At 43.7% G+C, this 21,842-nt stretch overlaps 1 protein-coding gene and 1 long non-coding RNA gene across 5 annotated transcripts in view; one reads left to right on the top strand and one right to left on the bottom strand.

Annotated features, from left to right (window-relative positions):
• The window catches only part of LOC103159938, a 49,660-nt gene extending 47,934 nt beyond the window's left edge, over positions 1-1,726 (bottom strand). For all 3 annotated transcript variants that reach the window (XR_004772380.1, XR_004772381.1, XR_003480211.2), the window contains exon 1: positions 1,307-1,726. This is a non-coding gene — a long non-coding RNA (uncharacterized LOC103159938). The remainder of the gene's footprint in view (positions 1-1,306) is intronic.
• On the top strand, positions 974-19,101 carry Ociad2 (OCIA domain containing 2). 2 transcript variants are annotated; one of them, XM_027390876.2, is made up of 7 exons: positions 974-1,184; positions 4,518-4,643; positions 8,153-8,249; positions 10,793-10,846; positions 13,933-13,980; positions 15,290-15,407; positions 17,816-19,101. In XM_027390876.2, the coding sequence occupies exons 2-7, from the start codon at positions 4,578-4,580 to the stop codon at positions 17,895-17,897; spliced, it is 465 nt and encodes a 154-aa protein (XP_027246677.1). In that variant the 5' UTR covers positions 974-1,184; positions 4,518-4,577; the 3' UTR covers positions 17,898-19,101. The 2 variants fall into 2 exon arrangements, with proteins under 2 accessions (XP_027246677.1, XP_027246678.1); XM_027390877.2 differs by having other exon boundaries at positions 1,179-1,314.
• Positions 19,102-21,842: the final 2,741 nt, after the last annotated feature.

Genomic DNA, 21,842 nt, shown 5'->3' with positions numbered 1-21,842 from the left:
GCTAAGCTTCGTGACCTTCCAAAAATGGGGATTTTTAATGTCAACTAAAAGCAAGTGGAGACGATGTCCTCTTGCTGTAGTACCTGTGTTTTTGTTTGTTTTGTTTTTTTCAGTAGACAGTAACTGTAACAAGTGCTGTGAGAGGAAACAGCTTTGTCCAGATAGACAGAAGAGTGTCTGCTTTAGCCAGGCGGGAGGCCAGGAAACATGGGCAGAAAATGCCAGGCCAACGGCTGAAGAGATGAGTCAGTGTTTAAGAGCAGTTGCTGCTCTTGCAGGGGGGGGACCAGGTTGGGTTCTCAGCACCCACATAGCAACTCACAAGCATCTGTAACTTCAGTTCCAGGGCATCTGATTCCTTCTTCTGACTCTGTGGGCAGCAGGCACACACATGATATTAGTCACAGGCCTTCAGTTTTGATATAGAGGTGGGTTAGGAGTGGCTGTTGCAGGGGCTAAAGGTAGGTAAGGTAATTAGACCCTGGTCCTAACATTCCATCCTTTCCACAGAACTGCAGTTCTAATCGATCAATCAATCTCTGCAGACACAGCTTCTTTCCTGGAATTCTTGCCTGCACACACGTATACACACAAAGACACACCACCACACATGCATACACTCATACACTCACATACTATCATATACCATCACATATACTAATACACTCACATATATACTTAACACTCAGTCTCACACACACAGAGACACATACGCATGCTCACATACACACCTCTATACTAACTAACACACACACACACAAACACACACACACACTACCTTCCCACCAGCGGTTGGGAGGGGGAAAGCTTGGCAAGGGAAAGCTAAGGAACCAAGGTGGGCTGCAATTGATTTCCTCGGTTTAGGGACCCTACAGGCTATCAATAGCATTGCTGAGATGTGTAGGCTTAGTCCGGCCCACAGAGGGGGTTCAGACAGTCGAGTGTTTTTGTCCTGAGGACTGAGTCACGTGAAAGACAACGAGGTGGGCCTACTAGATGTCAGGAAGAGACTGGGAAGTGGGGCTTCTAGAACGTGCTGGATTCTCCCTTCCAGTGTCGCCAACTAAGAAAGAGAAAGCAAGTGGGGGCGGGCTGCACTTGAGCTAGTGGCACGCAGAGGTGCGGGGCGGAGCGACACCAGGAAGAGGAGAAAGGAGGGAAGAAAAGGAAGATCGCGGAGAAAGGTGAGGGGGAGAGGAGAGGGGATCTAGGCTCGGGTTGGAGCGGTGAGCGTGGGCAGCGGGACGTGGGTAGACTGCAGCCGCTGGAGTGAAGAGGGGGGCAGCTCGGTCTTGGAAGCACTCACCCTCGCAGGTGAGCCCACGGAGGTGGGGTGACAGCGGGAGGGAGAGGTGGCCTGGGGCAGTGTCTTTCGTGTCTTTCTCTGCTGGCTTTCCTTCCCGGGTTCCGGGGACGTGGGCAGACGCTGAGCAGACCCTTCACAGGCTCCGCCGCATCGCGGCGTCAGATCTCCAGTCCCTCCTCGCCGTTGTGCTTCTCTCCCAGTGTCTCCGATTCTTGCGACCCTAGACTGGGGTTCTGGCGCAGAGTTTTGCAGGCAGCCTCTGGATAGACCGAGCTTTGGAACCCAGCTAGCTGATTCTGGGTCAACCTCCCCTCCCCCAACACAGGCTGGGTCAGGCTGCCATTGCACCCCTAGTCCAGATGTGTGTGTGTGTGTGTGTGTGTGTGTGTGTGTGTGTGTGTGTGTGTGTGTGTGTGTGTGTGTGTGTGTGTGTGTGTGTGTGTGTGTGTGTGTGTGTGTGGTGTGTGTGGTGTGTGTGTGTGTGTGTGTGTGTGTGTGTGTGTGTGTGTGTGTGTGTGTGTGTGTGTGTGTGTGTGTGTGTGTGTGTGTGTGTGTGTGTGTGTGTGTGTTTCACCCGGAAGGCTTGCTCAGTGGCTTCACCCAGAAGGCTTGCTCAGATGTCAGAATGAGGAAACTGGGTTTAGGATAGCCCATTCCACTAACGTTGAGGGATATGGCTGCTTCCTTCCTGGTTGTTGGGATGGCCCTAGGTCTGACGGTGCAAAAATACTCTAATTTGGTGGTAGGTGACAAAGATTTCCTAGGATCTTATTTCCTAGAAAATCAGATTCCCAGCCCCACTCTGACACTGCTCTTCTACTGCTTATACACCCACCACTGTGCTCTGGTCCTGTGTCTTCTTTCCTTATCTCCTCCTTGCCACAGCTGTGCCTGAATAACAGGTGTCAAAGCCAAGGCCCAGAAACTTTATATTCCTTTCCCCAATGCGCAGGACCAGCAAAGAAAGTCAGAATTAAAACTGGAGTGTTGGCAGGGCATTGTTCCAGGCACCTTTAGCACAACACTCAGGTGGCAGAAGCAGATAGATCTCTGAGTTTGAGACCAGCCTAGGGAGTTAGAGGACAACTAGGGTGACATAGTGAGACTCTGTCTCAAGGGGAGGAGGGGTGCACAGTCAGGTTATTATAACCATCATCAATATCTAACACTGCAGGGCATCATGTTCCTCCCTGACACTAGGCACCGAAGGTGAAATGTACAGGGAGGGGCCCTGGGGTCACATTTCTTGACAGTGAGTCACTAATGCAGGAAACACAAATTCTATATGAGCTGTCCATTTTGTAGGAGAGGCAGTAGGGCTCAGGACTAAGAGGGAAGAGGAGACTCATGGCCCACCTGGAGCATATCCATCCTTGACAGCCCCAGGCTGTGTGATCACTGTTGACAGCTCCTTCAGTAATTCCCTGTGGCTGCATCGACCCTTCACTCGAAGTCATTCCCTTGAATTATGATCTATTTCTTCTATTTCTTAGGTCATCAATATTCCTTTGGGTTCAGTGTTCACATTTCAGTACTCTTTATAGATGAACGGGTCCAGGTTCCTTTAACATCCATCTCTATGATGGCAGTTTTCAAATTCATCTCTCCAACCTTCGCCCAATCTGAAATTACAGACCCAAATCCTTAAATATTTCAGTCTTTACTGGCTAAATCCAAGGTTTACACACACACACACACACACACACCCTAGCACCCAAATCCAACATTTCCAAACCCAAATTTCTTATCTTCACCCTTCCCAATGAGGTCTCAGTTTGGGCCTTCAGTTTCTTGTCTAGACAGTTGTTTGTTTGTTTGTTTGTTTTTTGAGACAGAGTTTCTCTGTGTAGCTTTGGAGCCTGTCCTGGAACTTGCTCTGTAGATCAGGCTGGCTTCGAGCTCACAGAGATCCTCCTGCCTCTGTCTCCTGAGTGCTGGGATTAAAGGTGTGTGCTACCAATGCACAGCTATCTAGACAGTTTCAATCACTGTCTAAACTTGCTGTCCTGGACATCTACCCACTCTATGTAGGGTCCTTAGGGTCTGCACACTTGACAGGCAGGACAGCCCTTCATTCTTTTCCTTCCTTAGCACCCTGGCCTTGCCTCTTGGACCTTCTCCTAGTGAATAATTACTGACTTATCAGATGCCCCCTGTGGTCTGTGCTCCTCATACAGTGAATTTATCTTGGCCTTTGTAGCCTCGTTCTTGGCATGTCATAGACACTCAGCAAACATTTGAATAGTTATTAGCTTTTAATAATACTTGGAGATGTTTTAAAGGCATGATTTATAGGCAGTAAAACATGTGTGTAGTGTGACATTTCATTCCACTCTTAAATCAGACCTGTCACTATGTGTGTGTGTGTGTGTGTGTGTGTGTGTGTGTGTGTGTGTGTATTTAGGGGGGTATGTATGTATAGGTGTGGGTGTGTATTGGGGAGTCATTAGAAATTGAGATTGTAGGGACTAAAGAGCTAGTTCAGCAAGCAAAAGCACATACTGCTCCTACAGACAACCTAAGTTCAATTCCCAGCACCTATCTGGGTGGCTTATAGCTGCTTGTATATAACTCCATCTCCAAGGGGATTTGACTGCTCTGGCCTCAATCATTAACACTGAAACTTCTCACATAATTGCAAATTAAGAATCTTGATTTTCTTTTTCTTTCTTTTTTTCTTTCTTTCTTTCTTTTTCTTTTTTTTTTTTTTTTTTTTTTTTGCTGGGGATGGGGGCAGTTGAGACAGGGTTTCTCCATGTAGCTTTGTAGACCAGGCTGGCCTCGAACTCACAGAGATCCACCTGCCTCTACCTCCCAAGTGCTGGGATTAAAGGTATGTGCCACCACTATCTGTCTAATCTTGATTTTCTTTAAAGAAGGAAATTAAGAGTATAGGGCTCCTAAGATGGTTCAGTGGATAAAGGCACTTGCCACCAAGCCAGACAACTTAAGTTTGATTCCTGGGACCCACATGACAGGAGAGAACTGACTCCTGTAAGTTGTTCTCCAACCTTCATGTGTACATGACACAATACACCTCCATTACACCCCCACAAAATAAATACATGTAAAAAATGAGTTTATAGATGGCTTCAGGTTAAAACTAATAACAAAATAAAAATAGTAAGTTTTCTAAGTTAGTGCCATTGATGTGAGGGGTGATTTGAAACCTGGTATATATGTATTCAGTGAGTCTTTCTACTTTCCTTAGTCATCAGGCCTAGAAGTATTCAGAGCATTCAGCAGCCATCGAAGAAAGGACGACGTCATCATGGCCTCAGTGTCCACTCATGGAAACCAAGAGAAAAGCCCCCACTTGCCACCACTGAGCAAGCAGGTATGTGTTAGCTTGAGATTCCAAGGAAAACTATCACACAAGACCATCACTAGATCCTGCCAATCATCTGACTCTGTGTGTGTGTTTGTGTGTGTGTGTGTGTGTGTTCCTGTACAAGGAGACCAGGGATTGATGTTCAGCATTTTCCTTAGTCACTGTACACACTTAAAATTCTTTGATATTTATTTATACATCATATATGCCACACCCATGCGCATGCCATGGCAAGTACATGGAGATCAGAGGACAATTTACAGGAGTCATGAGTCATTTCTTTCCTTTTACCATGTGGTACAGTATATTGAACTCAGGTCATCAAGCTTGATAGCCAGTGCCTTTACCTGCTGAGCCATCTCACTAGCCTTCACTTCATTTTCTGAGACAGGGTCTCTCAGTAAACCTGGAGCTCTCTGATCCAGCCAGACTAGCTAGCCAGTAAGTTACAGGTACACCTCTGTCTCAGTTTCTTTGGTACTGAAGTCACCGACACATGCCACCACACCCATCTTTTCAAGTGGTTCTGGAGATCCAAAGTATTCCCCATGTTTATGTGAAGGGTACTTTAGCAACTGAGACAGCTCCTGAGCTTCAGACACTTTTTCTCAGCCTGGCCTTTTTTCAGATGGATGCAGGGAAGCTGGAGTGAGGAGGAAAATATTCAGGCTCTCTTAAAAAGCCTGTTAAGATTTTGTTTGCAAACTCCTTCCTTTACTCTTTTCTGTTCAGAATCCAGTTTCACTCTCTCACCACACCCAGTGGTGACTGAGCAGGTATACCAAGGCAGAGCAAAGCTCTGGCTTGTCCCTAACAGAATGACACAGCACCTCATCTTCTCGCTTTTGTTTCCCAGGGTGATTATTCTGAACATATGCTGCTTTCAGCATAGCAGGATCCATAATGACTAATTAGCCATCAGATTGAGAGCCCACATGCTAGCTTGTTAAGAATGGGTATTGTAATTCGGGAGCATATGGATGAAAAGGGGAGCAAGTGTCTCCTGGTTACTGGAGTCCCTGTTCTCTGGAGTCAACTTTTCAAGCTAGGCTTGGTTTCTGGGAGGAGAGAGCATTTAAGCAACAAAGTACAGGAGAAACAGACAAATAACAACAGGTCACGAGGAGAGGCATTCAGACACCTTAGCTGCCCCTGTGAAATAGAGAACTGTAAAACATTCATGGCATTACTGTAAAAGATCTCCCAGGCCCCACTTGGACCCCACTTGCTGATCTTGAGTGCTGGACTCCCAGAAGTTATGGTGGCCAGATCTGAATGCATGTGTTTATTATCCTGTGCACGATGGGAGGTTTTCTTCATTTTTGCCATGGCTACAGAGAGGACAAGAAACAAATACAGATATGGCTTGATTTACAATGGAATGTTGTCTCAAAAAATCCACTGTAAGTCGAAACTGTTGTTGGTTTAAAATGCTACTGGGAATCCTAGCACTATGGTCCACTACAGAGTGTTGTGGATATGATCTTGTGATCTCACTGCTGACTTGAAGCTGTGCCTCTGTGCTGCTGTCTGGCATCACGAGAAAATACCGTGCTGCATATCGTTCATTTAGGACAAGTTCAAACTTCAAAATGTAGTTCCCACTGAATGTGTATCACTTTCAGAACATGTGTCTTCATTAGGGCTTCTGACTAAAAGCAAGTCAGGGAAGGAAGAGTTTAATTGGCTTACACTTCCACATCACAGTCCATCATCAAAGAAGTCAGGACAGAAACTCAAGAAGGGCTGGGACCTGGGGGCAGGAACTGATGCAGAGGCCATGGAGGGGTACTGTTTACTGGCTTGCTCAGCATGGCTTGTTCAGCCTGTTTTCTTATAGGATCCAGAACCACCAGCCCAGGGGTGGTCTACTCACAATTAATGTGGCCTCCCACATTAACCAATCCAGATCTTATGGAGGCATTTTCTTAATTGAGGTTCCCTCCTCTCAGATGATTTTAGCTTCTGTCAAGTTGACATTAAACTACCGAGCACAGTATGCTAAAGTAAACTAACAGTCTGAACCACTGGGTTGGGGAGATGGCAAAATGATCAGGGAATTGGTAAAATGCCTGAATCACAAGTTCAGATCCCCAATACCTACATAAAAATCCAGGTACGACACATCTGTAACCCTAGTACTAGGGAGACCGAGGTAGAGGATCCCTGAGGCTTGCTTGCCAATCAGACTGACTGGATCAGTGAGCTCCGAGTCAAATGAGAGATGCTGTTTTTAAAAACAAAAGAAGAGAACACACACACACACACACACACACACACAGAGAGAGAGAGAGAGAGAGAGAGAGAGAGAGAGAGAGAGAGAGAGAGAGAGAGAAAACATGGAAAGAGACATTCACTGTCAAACTCTGGCCTCCACACATCTGCATGTATACTTACATACACACACACACACACACACACACACACACACACACACAAATATGAATCACTAAGTCAGAGACCATTTGTATTTATCCTGGAAATGGGGAGGAGTGCTTGCTCTGAGGATCCATAGTATAGATAGTACCAACAGTTGCCTGTCCCACTGGTGTGCATTGCCATGGCTCCTGATCTTTGTTAGCCACACTGACCTCTGTTTTCCTCCACTGCGTTTGCAAGGAGGTGCAGAGAAAGGGAGAGGTTACCAGCTTGCACTATCACAGAAGCAGAGGCACCACAGGGTCCCTCCATGTCAGTGTGTCATTGTGTGTGTTTGCCGAGTGTGAAAATGATACCTGGTCCTTGAGTACTCAAGAAATGGTGACCAGCATCCACATTGATAGCCACAAGCAAACAGTCTTTAAAAAAAAAAAAAAAAAAAAAAAAAAAGTGGCAAAGCCGGGTGGTGGTGGCGCATGCCTTTAATCCCAGCACTCGGGAGGCAGAGGCAGGCGGATCTCTGTGAGTTCAAGACCAGCCTGGTCTACAAGAGCTAGTTCCAGGACAGCCTCCAAAGCCACAGAGAAACCTTGTCTCGAAAAACCAAAAAACCAGAAAAAAAAAAAAGTGGCAAAATCAACAAGTCTGTCTTCCCAGCAGATGCACCATTGAGCTGGAGCTTAAATAGGCAAAGGAACAAGGCATCATTGTGATTACCGTGAGCCCTGGACAGTGTGGAGCAGAGCGAGGACCTGGTGCTTGCAGCACTCAGCCTGGGAGAGCTGTTCTGCACACCCTTGTCACTGAACCACCCTGGTCACTGAACCGCCCTATCTCTCAAGCAGAAATTCCACCTTGTTCAAATCTATATAGCAGGGCCAGCTGGAAAGCAGTGGCGAGTGGCCACTGTTCTGTGCAGGCAACCAGCCAAGTGCAAGAGACATCCCATTAATCCAGAGGAAACATGGTGAAGACATTTGCGACTTCAGTTTTATATTGTCTGGCTTTTGTTTATTGGTTTTACTTTGAGATAGGATCTCACTATTTAGCCCAGGCTGGCCTTGTACCCAGGATGCTCTGGCCTCAACCCCTCTGGAGGCTTGAGCTCAGTTAACCCACAGTGTCTTTCCCTACAGAGCCTGTTGTTTTGCCCAAAATCAAAACTGCACATCCACAGAGGAGAGATTGCCAAGATTATCCGAGAGTGTCAAGAAGAAAGTTTCTGGAAGAGAGGTACTCACACCTTCTGGGGGTTAATGAATAACTTAATAAACAACCATTTAACAACAATGTTCAATTTAATAAACATATTAAATAAAAATTAACTATTGATTTAATAATTAATGTTGCAACAATAGAATACCTCCATGTCCTATTAGAATAGAATCATGATGACCAATTAATTTTGAGCATGAATTTTACTTAAGTCCCTAAAGAACTTGGGTATTTATGGGTGTTTGAATTTTGAATCCATGCTATTCTCTTCAGGCAGAGATAATATGCAGTTATCACATACTTTTCCTCACCCAGTAAAAACAGATGCATGTGTGACTCTCCCTTTCATGGAAGCAAGAACACAGGCCAAAAATATTATATAACACGTCTTACTGCCACAAAATAGACCTCCATAAATTCCACCAGAGGTGGTATCAGGTTCATCTGGGCTTCAGCCCACAGCCTCACATACAGGGAATCCCTCAGAATTGCTTGTTGATTTCTGAGGAAGCTGGCTTCGTCCATCAATACTCTTCTCTACGTTACTGTTTTCTGCTGAGTTGCTTCCTCATCCCGGGATTGCCTTACATAAGACAAGGCTGGGAATTCAGGCTGTGTTAACATCTCTTTTGCTTTAATAAATTCATAATTTGACATTTGAGAGTGGCATAATGGAACTTATTCATCCAGCCCAGGACTTTGTACATTAATGACAGAGGCTTATTAAGACTTTGCAGTATTCTTGATATCATAAACCATTCACAGTCTGCATCGACCACTTAGAATTTGACATTCACCATGCATCACTGTGATTATTGACTTTTTTTTTCTAGAGTCTCGTGTCTTTTCTGATAACCTCTGAGCCAGTAGTTTAACTGGCCTGGCAGATTCACATGTTAGTGTGGCCCATTAGCCTGCCATCTGGGAAAAACCCGGCTGCTATCAGACTCACCTTGGTTGCTAGGAAGGCTGTTTGCTTTTGGGAGAGGCCATTTGACACATTGTGGGAGAACTAGAAACCCTTTATGCCAAGCTCAGTTGACTGCACTAAAAACCTGAACTACACACTGCATGTGCTAAGCAAGAACAGAGCCTGTTTATAACTGTCAATGTGCCTCTTCAGGCAGATAGCCAACAGTGGGACAAAATGTTGTGAAACACAAATATCAAAACAGAAACAACAGGAAACTGTCCTAGATTGAAACAGATTGAACATTCAACACAATGCATAACCCTTGGTCTTCCACACTGGAAAAAACCCTGCAGCTATGAAGGACATTCTTGGACTAGTTGGAGAGATTGGAATATAGATTGTGGATTAGTTAATATCATTCCTGTTGAGTCTGAGTATTCACATGGGTATTTCTTGACTATGCTGGTGGTATGGTGGTTGTTCAGGGGACAGTGACTTGATTTTAGAAGCTACCTGTTAAAATATTCAGTTATAAAGAGTGATGGTGTTTGCAAATCTCAAGTGGCTCAGAAAATAAATAAATAATGACAGAGATACAAAGCAAAATATAGAGATGTATCCAGTAATAAATCTGTATTTAATGCATCTAAAAGAAGGCTCTACAGAAGTTCACGGTGTTGCTTTTCAAAATTTATGTAGGATTCAAAATAGCAAAATATATCTGGGTGGTGGTGATGCATGCCTAGAGTACCAGCACTCAGGAGGTAGAGGCAGGCAGATCTCTGAGTCTGAGGCCAGCCTGATCTACAAAAATGAGTTCTAGGACATCCAGGACTACACAGATAAATTCTGTCTCAAAAAACCAAGGAAGAATATATATACATATACAGACATAGATATAGATATATGTGTGTATGTATGCAAAAGTAACACCCAAGCTTAGCTGTATTTACAGCTAAGTGAATACACACTAAGAGACCCATGTCGGATGTAGCCATTGGAATCATATGCATAGTGAGTGTTCAGTAAAGATGGATGCCAGAGATGGAGTTGAATATGGAGTGTCCATTTAGATTAATGTTGTGCATCAGGCTGAGCTATTAGGATAACTCCCAAGAAAATTCTCCATGTAGTTTTAAAGAAATGTTTGTTGAATAGTAACATACATAGTGAATAAAGCTGAGTGTAGTGGCGCATACCTTTAATCCCAGCACTCGGGAGGCAGAGGCAGGTGGAACTCTGTGAGTTCAAGGGAGGCCTGTTCTTCACAGTGAGTTCTAGGACAGCCAGGGCTACATGGCTGTCTTGGGTGGGGGAAGAATAAAACTCACTGCTAAATTAGGCAAGAAGAAAAAAATCTTAGAATAAATATCCCTGATTTCTAGGCGAGGGGCTGAGTTGTTTGTCTTCTCAAATTATATCTGGTGAAGATGTGCATGCATGCATGCACGTGTACTATGGTTTACATGTGGAGTTAGAGGATAGCCTACAGGAGTTAATTGGCTCCTCCCGCCATGTGGGTCCTGGGATCATACTCAGGTCACCACACTTGGAGAAGTGTTTGTACCCATTGGGCAATCTTGCATTTCCCAAGGGACCATGTGTTAAGATACTAATATTGAGGGGCATTTGTTTGTTTGTTTTACAGCTCTGCCTTTTTCTCTTATAAGCATGCTTGTCACCCAGGGACTTGTCCATCAAGGTAAGAGTCAGTATTTACTAACACTCAGAGAGCCCAGTTTTTGGTGGCCTTCCCTGCAGCCCTTGAGCATTTATTGGTTGAAGATTTTTGCTTCATTCAGGCTTTTGCTTGTTTTTAGCTAATATAATGAGTCTTTTTCTGTCCTGCCTTCCAGCTCCCAAATAAGGACATGAAGACTTCTTAGTTATTATGAAAGCTCTGCCTATAGCTTAGGCTTGTCCCACTAGCTCTTATAACTTAAATTAACTCAGTTATATTACTCTACATCCTACCACATGGCTTTTTACCTCTATTCCATTCTATGTCTGACTTCTTCTTCTTCTGGCTGGCTTCTCTGCCTCTCTTCTTCCTAGAGTCCTGTCTGTGCCTGGAAGTCCTGCCTAGCTATTGGTCATTTAGCTCTTTACTAAACCAATCAGAAGACACCTTGGCAAAGGCACATCTTCACAGTGTATAAAAAGATTATTCCACAACAAGCTAAAGTTTCTGTCTCTACAAAAGAACTCATCTTTGGAAAGACTGAATGTATTTAGTTACTTGATAAAGGGAAATTCGCATTCCAGGTGCCATTAAGGTTGTTCGATAACTTTAAAATGGATTATTATTGACTTTTTATCTAAAGAGGGATTAAATGGAAAGGGGAACCAGGAGGCATAAGTAGAAAGACAAAAGGTTTGGGCTCAGCATGACTGGTTTTGGCCAGGATAGGGCCATGAATGTCGTGGCTACTGTTCCTGTTGCCATGACAACAAAAGCAGCTTAAGGAAGGAGGGACTTATTTTGGCTCATTATTTAAGAAAGGATGTAGTAGGGAAAAGGATGGTGGCAGCACAGTGAGGCACCTGGTCACATTCTGACTCTAATCAGGAAGCAGAAAGTGGACAGGAAATCCAGGTAACACCCATCTCCAGAGACCATTTCCTTCAATGAGGCTCCATTCCTAAAGTTTCTATAACCCAAACAGCATCCCAGATGGGGACCACATGTTCAAACACATGAGCCTGTGGAGGTCATCTCACATTCAAACTACAACATGGAACTACAGAGTGTGTAGGGCCTAGCGTCTTCAGAAAAGAAAGCAGCCCGCTTAAGGACTGCAGTTACCACCTTGGCTTGTCCCTATACTTAGTTTGGATCTATGACCTCAAGACCTGTAAGATAATAAATTCCTATTATTTTAAGGCACTGATCTGGTGGTCATCTCTTGTGGCAGACACAGAGACTCCAACAGTGCCTATCTCTTAGAGAAGTCCCTGTGTCTCTCAGGAGACCCGACCCTCTGTAAGACCATCTTCTCAAATGTTACTAATTGCCATGATTTAAAAAATTTCTGTTGTCATGTAATTCAATCTTGTTTGTAATTCAAATAAAAAAGTAAAAAAAAAAATGTCTGAAAAAAAAACCTTTAGTAAAGATAGATGTCATTGAAACAAGTTAAAAAAAATTAATGTCTACAAACATGAGGGGAAAATATCCTGTTTCTTTTTCTTGAAGATCAGTATGCCACATATCTAGGAGAATTCCACTTTGGATGCTGTTATCCTTATCCATGAATGCCTTGTATGAAATATAATTCCAATTTTATAACTTGAAGACAGCCTTTTTGTAGAAATGAATTTGCCAGTTGCTACCAAGATTTTTGTTAAATTATTTTTGATGCCAAAATATGGCCAGAATCTATGGAATGAGGTCTTCTAAATATCCACCCACCCCAATTCTACCCAACCTCTTGCATCTGTGCTTTTAGGGTTGTATGTTAGTTTCCTACAGCTGCCAAAAAAAATCACCGTGAGCACAATGGCTTAAAACATCGTATATTTATTATTCAGAGGCCAAGATCAGAATAGGTCTCACTTGGGGCTGGAGCAATGGCTCAGTGGTTAAGAGCACTGGCTGCTCTTTCAGAGTTCCTGAGTTCACTTCTCAGTAACCAGCTGGTGTCTCACAACTATCTAAAATGGGATCTGATCCCCTCTTCTTTATGTGCAGATGGGGCACTCACACACATAAATATATAAAAAAAATTTTTAAGAAGGTTGGATCTCACTAGGTTAAAATCAAGATAGGGGTACAGTTGTGTTTCTCCTGGAAGTTCATCTTTTTCCCCTCTCCAACTTCGAGAGGCTTCCTACACTCCTTGGCTGGTGGCCTCTCCCTATGTCTACAAAGCCAACTATGTTGAACCAAGATTTTCCACTTCTGATATCTTTAGTGCCAACCAGCAATCACTGTGGTTGTGTTTAATCTACCTGGCCCATTCAGGACCAACCCCCTACTTTAAAGTTACCTGAGTGGGCAACTTCTATTTTATACCTTACTTCCCTTCTGTACTATAACATATCTAGAGTTACCAAAGATTCTGGTGTGGACATATATAGAAGCTAAACCGCCTAGTGCCTAGCACAAGCTACAACGTTTTCATTTAAAAATTGTGATGGGCTAGACATGGTGACACCTGCCTTCTATCCCAGCACTTGGAAGCAGAGGTGTGTAGATCTTTGAGTTCAAGGCCAGCCTAGTCTACAGAGCAAGTTCCAGGACAGCTGGGACTACATAGAGATACCTGTCTTAATTAATTAATAAGAATTAAATTGTGACGTATATGCTGTGAACCTCTGAGTTGAACTTGCTCTGAGTTACTAATAAAAGTAGAGCACGGTAACCAGTCTCTTTGAATCAATTTATATTGGCCTTTAATAGTGGCTTTTGTATTGTCTTCCACTTTTTGTTTGTTGTTTGTTTGTTTGTTTGTTTGTTTTTGGGACAGGGTTTCTCTGTGTAACAGTCCAGGCTGGCCTAGAACTCACTGAGAACTGCCTACCTCTGCCTCCCAAGTGCTGGGATTAAAGGCATGCGCCACCACTGTCTGGCTGTTTTCCACGTGTTAAAGCCAGTATTTACCATTTTCCTGAGACAGCTTCTGGGGGTTAACTTCAACCACAGGTTGAATCTAACTCTTCTAAAACCATTTCTTCAGATTAATAACATGCACATTTTAGAAATGTTATATCTTAAGCTTGGATGTTTTCTTTACAAATTTAAATAAATTATTAAACAAAATAATACATTTCTATATTTCTCTTCAGGTTATTTAGCTGCTAATCCAAGATTTGGATCATTGCCTAAAGTTGCTCGTAAGTCCTAAAAACAGATTTGGGTTGGGGAGGTAGCTAGATGGTTTGAAGCACCAAGGCCCCAAGTTCATTCCCTAACATTAAATAAATGAAAAAGCAGATTGATTTTGACAAAGTTTGTAAGAACGACAGCTACAGCTGAAGTCTGTTACCGGGACTGACTCTTACAGAGAGCACTCTAGGTTTTCTACCACCGGCCTGCAGTTTCTTGGGTCATCCCAACACTCTCTGATCTGCAGGGTAACAGCAGGGACTTAGGCCACTGTCATCTCTAAATCATAAGCAAAGACTAGCAAGATATATACAGTTTTCTCTCAGTATCCGTGGGAGAGAGGCCCCGGGATCCACAGGTACCCATATCTGCAGGGGCTTAAGTCCCTCTTATAAGTGATGGGTGTTTACATCTAATGATGCATACCCCTCTGTTTAAAGACAATCTCAGGTACCAATAACACATGATACAGTGCAAATACTATATGCATGGTTGTGGTATGACATGCTTGGGGAATGATACCTTAAAGGCCTGTACATGTTTAAAATAGATGCAGATTTTTTTTCTCAAATATTTTCTTCAGTCTGTTGTTGGTTAAACACACAGCTATGGAACCTGTGAGTGTGGAACCAATGACAATAAGGTTGTCAACAGCAGGTTGAGTGGCAGGTTCATTAGGGGGGCTATATTTTATTCTCCTGGCTTGACCCATCTTAAAAATACTATCTAGACTGTATATTAAAAAGGGAGTAACTTTTTTTAAACCAGAGACATTTTAATAGGAAATTTACTTCGAAGTCTGGGTTTCTTCTCCTTGGTGCATGCATATAGATGGTTTGTGTTAGAAGAATTAGCCAGTTTACAAGTGAGTCTTGTTTGCAGCCAGAGGAACAGATTCAAGATTTCTCCTACAAGAGGTCCTCTTCTCCATGACTTATTTTAAAGAGTCAAAGGGAATTAAAAGAAAAGCAAACAACAACAACAACAAACAACAAAAAAAAACAGGCCAAAAGGATTCACCACCCTGGGACATAAAGCTACCTGACCCAGACCCACCCTTCCTCCCCCGGCCGCTTCAGCTGTTGGTTTGACAGCTGGACCATGCCCTAGATGCCCACTCTGGGCCTGCCCCATGTGTGCTCTGCCCTGGTCCCTCCTCATGTCAGCTCAAGCAGAGATCAGAAAGTCTCCAGTGTTCAGACCTGCTCTCAGTAGAGTATTGTTTTAATGTAAAATGACCGGTGTTAGGAAGGTGGTTAATGGACAGATTCTGAGCTTTCTCATTAACTGTCTGTGATTCCTAACCTGCTTTTACAGTGGCTGGTCTCCTGGGATTTGGCCTTGGGAAGGCTTCCTACATCAGAGTGTGCCAGAGTAAATTCCATTCCTTCGAGGATCAGCTCCGTGGTGCTGGTTTTGGTCCCGAGCACAACAGGTTTGTAGGACTATAATGGTGGGACTATAATGAAGATAGTAAGTAGAGTAGCTGGGTATAATGGTGATGCTGTTAATCCCAGCCCTTGGGAGGCAGAGGCAGGAGGATCTCTATGAGTTTGAGGCCAGCTTGGTCTACTTAGCTCCAGGACAGCCAAAGCTATGTAGTGAGACCCTATCTCAAGAAAAGAAAAAAAGTAAAATGAAAGACTACTTTCTGTAATATCAAGCACATTAACAATTTTAAGAAAAAACTCTTTTTTAACCCTCAAGCTTTGATTTATTACTACTCAACTTCAATAATTATGATTTAACTTAATCACCCATTTCACTTACTCAACATATATTTAATGAGCACCTACTACAGCCTAGGCCTTGTATCAATCTCTGTGCAAGTCCTTTGTGAACAGATGTGTCCACTGTCATTGCACAGTTGCTCATCATTGAAACCTTCTTACTGGAGAACTTCATAGAGCCTTTAATATCACACACACACACACACACACACAGAGAGAGAGAGAGAGAGAGAGAGAGAGAGAGAGAGAGAGAGAGGGAGAGAGAGAGAGAGCACAGCACAGAGAGTGTGTCTTGATAGCTATACTTATTCTCCATGGGACATAAGCAATAGGGCTAGAGTTTACAATGTGACCTGTGTTCCTAGGGGACTTAGGCTGAAAGCCAGCCTACCACAGCTTTCTTAAACTTAAATCTTCAGCTTTCTCATCTGTCCAAAATGATGATCAGAATAACTTTCCCAGGGTGTTACGAGGAAGGAAAATGCTTACTCATGACACTCAAACAAGTACTATTTCTACTGTCATGTCACAGGACTAGTTGGGGACATATTCCTCTAAAGACCCCTCACTTGTCACAGTTGGTTTCTTTTCTTGTTTTCTTTTAGAGAGCATCTCATGTAGCCCAGGCTAACCTGAGACTTGCCTCACAGTCCAAGGATGACCTTGAACTTTGTATCCACCTCCCTGAGTGCTGGTGTTACAGGTACACGCCTTTTGTGTTTGCCTGTACAACACCAGCACTGTAATAACCTGTTGTATGTGGTGCTGGGCATTGAACATGGGGCCTTGTATATTCGAGAAGCCCTCTACTAGGCCTCTCACAATGTGTTCTATTTGAGGGGCAGCAGCAAAAACAATATTGGGCTGGATGACAAGGTCAAATTGTCTTCCTGGCTGTGTGTCATTAGAATGCTACATACGGTCACTGGTCTGGTAGAAGTGGATGGACTTTAGCTATCAGTGACATACTGTGCAGAGACTCTCTGAGAAGACATTGGTGGCTGTAGGAAGATGAGACTTAAGTCTCTCAGTTGTTTCCAAACCCTATATATATATAGGGAAGCATCACACTTCCCTTTATAGTTGCAAGGTCGGCAGAGAGGCATTAACTATGTTTATGTACAACTCCAGGATTGTTCCATCCTTGCAAAGCTGTGTTTTGGGGTCAACTTACAGAGTCGTTGGCCCCAGATTGAGATGTGTACAGGGAAAATAGGGAGAGGCACTGTCAGCAAAGGAGGCATTGTATTGACTCTTTTCTCTTCCACTTCCATTTTGGGGCTTTTTCTTGCTGTTAATCCAACATTGGGTTGTGGGACAATGGTGAAATCTGCATTTTCCAGACAGTCTCTCGACATTGCTCTATACTTCATGTACACAGAAGGAGGTGGTTGAGGTTAGATGGAGTCTGGGGCCCCTTTCAGATTAGCATACTGTAGCTGTTTTGCCTGCTTAATTCTGGCATCAAAAGCCGCACTGTGGGCTGTCAGTGATTCGTGGTAACCAGCGGCTAAGCTCTGTGAGAAAGGCCACTACCCTCTCATCTCAGAGACCATTCACAAAACCATTTGATTTTCTAGTGCAGGAAATGGATGGCAGGTTCCTAACAAAGTTGCAGTCCAAGAGAAGGTGATGTGTACTTTTGGTTTTTTTTTTAGACGAGACTGTCACTATACTGCCCAGCCTGGCCTCCACTCAGCTCAGCTCCCAAGCTCTGGGACTAACGGTGTGTACCACCACACCTGGAACATTTTATAATTTATTTTTTGTTGTGGTAGAAATGACTCTGGTGATTCAAGGTCAAAGAGTCATGATGTTTATTTAGCTTATGTGTGACTCTGTCCACAAATACAACCATTGATGACTCAGTCAAACTCAGCATGAGGACCTGAGTTTGGTTCCAAGCATCCACATAAAAGCTGAGCGGAGAGACCCTGTCCCCCAAAATACGACAGCCAATGTTGACCTCTGGTCTCCTTAGACACCCACATAGTAAGTACACCCTATGCACATGTGCACACGCCCATGCAAACACATACATGTGGCACAGACACACAAGAAGAGCTCCCATTGTCAAAGTATGAGTCACCACCTGTTTTTGCTTCTCTTCCAGGCACTGCCTGCTTACATGTGAGGAGTGCAAAACCAGACGCGGATTAAGTGAGCAGAAAGGGCCCCAGCCATCCCATTCCTAAACTGTGTATGTGGGTTTACAATGATCTCTAAACCTCTGAATATGTGTACATTTAGACTTTCAAATGTTCTTTAAGATAATCTACTTCTGTTGAAACAGAAACCTTGTAACTCTTGCGTTCCTTTGAAATGCTTGCAGTGGAAGGCTCTGGGTAGACCTGAGCATGGCACGTTCTTCTGTTCTTTAAGAACAAGCAGGAAATGAAGTTAACACCCCACATAGCTTAGCACTTCCTGAGAGAATTTTGAGTAGCTTCTGGGTTAGTCCTCCCTGCAATTCTTTCACTCTGCTTCTCCCCCAGACCAGTGATTTAAGTTCTCTGCCAGGGAACATGAATGAATGATCTGGAAGTTAGTTGGGAAGCCATGGCCCAAAGAAAATTCATGTATGTGGAGGTAGAAATCCAGGAAAGATTGTGTTTTAGTACTAGATGTCCTTCCTAAGGTCTAGGGGCTGAGATCTATAACTCAGTGGAAAACATTTCCTGTGACAGGGTCACCATACAAACCAGCTGGTGTGGACCACAAGACTTGGTGGCTCATCACAATGGTGAAGCTGTAAAAGTGCCCATAATCTATCTGTAGGTGGCCCACTTGGCTCATGGGTTCATTTTCAACTCAACAGCGGGTTCTTTTACCAATTATTTGTGTCCCCAGGGATGAAGGACAACTCCCTAACCTGTTCTCCCATAGAACAGCACCAAGGACTGAAGTAATTCTAAAAATGAGAAATGGTTGGGGCTTTCTAGAGCTCAGAGGCAGCCAGTGCAGTGGCATGAGTTGTACTTCTTCTCCAGACAATCTGTTACATGGAAAGTGCAGTTCTTCCTTTTTGGAACCTTTCTGCTTTATGGCTGGTTGGCTTAACACTTTGAGAAAGTTACCCTTACATCTTTGCGTCTTCTCAGGAAAACGCTTTGTCTGCAAATCACCATTTAAATATAGGTTATGTTTGTGTGGGGTAGTGGGTGGGGTGCTTTTACTCAATATATCTACAAGCCTGGACCATAGAGGTAAAAAGGGAAATTTCACCCGAGGTTAATATTTGATGTAAACAAATTTTATTTTAAGCATCAAAATCATGTGGGAGTTTATTTTTGTGTGAACGTTAAATGAATGAAATGGAGTGGTTTGACAGAGCTGATTTTTCTACGACACATCCTGTTTGACGGTCAATAAAATTCTATTCTGAAAAATCAAAAGACAGAGCCGGCATGCTTTTACTTCTTCAGTTGTGTTGGGAGTTGAGTCCAGAACTTTGTAAATGCTAGACAAGTGTCAGAGGCACAGAGAGGTCCTTGTGCTCACAGGTAAGCATGAGGGAAGCCAGAATGTTAAACAGGGGGTTGTTCCTTCAAAGGGAGGAATGCAGAACCTGTCATCCACCCAGAATGCTGGGGACAGTCGTGGTTAATAGCCTGGTGACCTCAGCACTGCATGGCCAAGACCACACCAGATCCTCTCTCAGACCCTTATTGTGAGGGTTTGCCATCAATCTATAACCACATCTTTATGGAAGGTGTCACGTGTACTTTACAAGAATTCAGATACAGTTGCCTCTGATCTTTCTTTAGCTTTGTTCCTCAAAGAGATTTATGTGTGCTTTATTGTGCACAAAGGGTTGACTTAATGATCACCAGGAAAGTTTCTACCAAGTTGTGCTATGCTTAAAGATGCCTACAATAAACTACTGGGGGCCAAACTCCCAAAGTTTGAACCAACACTGGCTACTTAGTTGTATTGAACTGAGCTACCTTCTTCCCTCCCTCAGATCGTTACCCTGATGTCTGTGGTGGTCCCAGAGATGTCCCCACCACACACACACACATACACTGCAGACAAGTGCTCTACCAATAAACTACACTCTAGCCCCTGGCTTCTTGAATACAATTTACCCTCAGCTCTTGGCCACAATTTAGAATTTGGCACAATCACTTCTGCCATACCAGAAAGATATCTCTCAGGAACCAGAACATTGTCACATTGCTAAGCACAGCCAATCAATGTTACAAATCAGTCTCTGGCTACTTGGGGAAAGACATGAGAGTCACCACCATCAAATAGAAACTTTTCTTTTAATTGTTGACATCTTTATAGTTCTCATTCAAACTGGGTTTATTGCTTGGACTGTCTGCTTTCCGTTAAGTGGATAATTTATTCCTTGAAGTGGTTTACTATGTCGATCTGCCTTGGTGTGAGAACAAGTCTACAGGGGAAAACTGGAAGGTTGCCCAGTAGGTCTTGATCATTCCACTGTGGGTCCTCAGAGCCCACCAGGAAGCAGGCATCTGGAGCAGAAGTCTGCTTCAGTGTGTCAGGAGCAGAGTTTGTCTTTCACATTTAACAGTCCCCAGCACTCACCATCCTAAGCCACATCTCAACCCAAATCTTCTGTTTTATGTGTTTTTATGCAAACATTTTTTGAACCGTTTCAAGACCTTACTGGAGAATCAGCTAGAATCACACTGGATTGCACTGTGAGCCAATCATACACTGAAAGTGTGTAGTCTCTGCTGTGACCCCGCCCAAGGTGTGGAGTAGAAGAGTGAAATCAACCAATCCACCTTCCTGGACACTCTCACCACCTGCTCTGAGCTTGAGATCCACTGAATGCTACCAGGCTCCATCCACCTCTGCATGCTGCTGGCAGGTCACACTCCAGGACTGCCATGTGAACTTCCAGCGGGGAAGAACATCTGTTGGCCTTGCTTTGGTCCAGCCCCTAGCCCAGCAGCTTTGTTCTGCAGAAGAGCCCTGCTTTGCCCCTCACCACATCTGGAACAGAAACTCCTTCTGGACAGGATGTTTGCCTTTGGGATTCCTCTGAATCCCCATGCAGGGGTCCTGCAGATCTAAGTGCTTTGTAAATATGTGTCAGTCATATTTGGTGATTCCCCAGCAGCTGTACTCTTCTTTCACCTGACAGCCTTTACATCCCAGAAAACATGTTTCTGGAAATTCTGGTTAAGGGGCCTCAGTCTTCTCAACCACTCTAGTGGGTTTCCAGGCCCACCATACCCTGGTCTAGGGAGACCATTCCATCTGGTGTACTCCGAAGTGTAGTGAGAAGTTCAGAAAGCAAGATGGTAAGATGGTGATGACAATGATAATGATGGTGGTGATTCTGCTTCAGGCATTAAAATCATTAGCAAAGACCCAATGCTTCAAATCTGGGTTCCGACTTAATAGCTTCCTGACTTTGGGTTATTATTTACCTATTCAGGGCCCCAATTTTCTCATTCAAAATGGAAATCATATTATGCTTATGTTAAGTTATTCATGAAAATTAAATGAACTGATAATCACAAAATGTTTACAACAGTGGGGGCTGAGTAACCAATTGATGTAAGTCAGCTGTTACTGCTGTCACTGCTATTAGTGTGGCCTAAGATACGCCACTGTGGCATGCTTTGGGATAGGCTTTTACACATGGCCTACTTTTAAGGTCTTCTTCCCATTTTATGTGCACACAGTTGGCCATTCTGAACTGTACACTTGACCTCTTCAATTTCCCTGTGCTATTTTCTATTTGTTCTTTTCAACATCTCTGACTGGACAGGTGGGAATGTTATCAAAGTCTTTTTTTTTTTTTCTCTCTCTAGATGAGTGTTTTGCCTGCATGTATTTATGTGCACCACGTGTGTGCCTGGCATCCTTGAAGGTCAGAAAAGGGTGTCAGCTGCCCTGAAATTGGAATTATGAATGGTTGTGAGCCACCATGTGGGTGCTTGGAGTTGAACCCCAATCCTCTGGAAGAGCCATCTCTCCAGCGCCATTGTTTCCATTTTGGCATCTTTGTTCCTGGTAGGTGCTCCATTTTTATAGGCATAATGTTTTACAGGGACTAAGGTACTTCTTCAGGCCTTTGGAACAAATAAACTTTTGGGTGTGGGCTTTGTCAGGAGTCCTTTCTGAATATATCCTAAATAAAAACCTCAAATAATGAC

Source organism: Cricetulus griseus (genome assembly GCF_003668045.3).
Source record: "Cricetulus griseus strain 17A/GY chromosome 1 unlocalized genomic scaffold, alternate assembly CriGri-PICRH-1.0 chr1_1, whole genome shotgun sequence".
Classification (NCBI taxonomy): domain Eukaryota; kingdom Metazoa; phylum Chordata; class Mammalia; order Rodentia; family Cricetidae; genus Cricetulus; species Cricetulus griseus.
The sequence above is the reverse complement of the archived record's forward strand: the minus strand, read 5'-3'. Positions and strand labels throughout refer to the sequence as shown.

Bases quoted from the DNA above. Each gene is read 5' to 3' on its own strand.
- Ociad2 (XM_027390876.2), top strand. From the start codon at position 4,578: ATGGCCTCAGTGTCCACTCATGGAAACCAAGAGAAAAGCCCCCACTTG. The intron at 10,847-13,932 runs GTAAGAGTCAGT...ATTTCTCTTCAG, and splicing joins CCAGGGACTTGTCCATCAAG to GTTATTTAGCTGCTAATCCA. The intron at 15,408-17,815 runs GTTTGTAGGACT...CTTCTCTTCCAG, and splicing joins TTTGGTCCCGAGCACAACAG to GCACTGCCTGCTTACATGTG.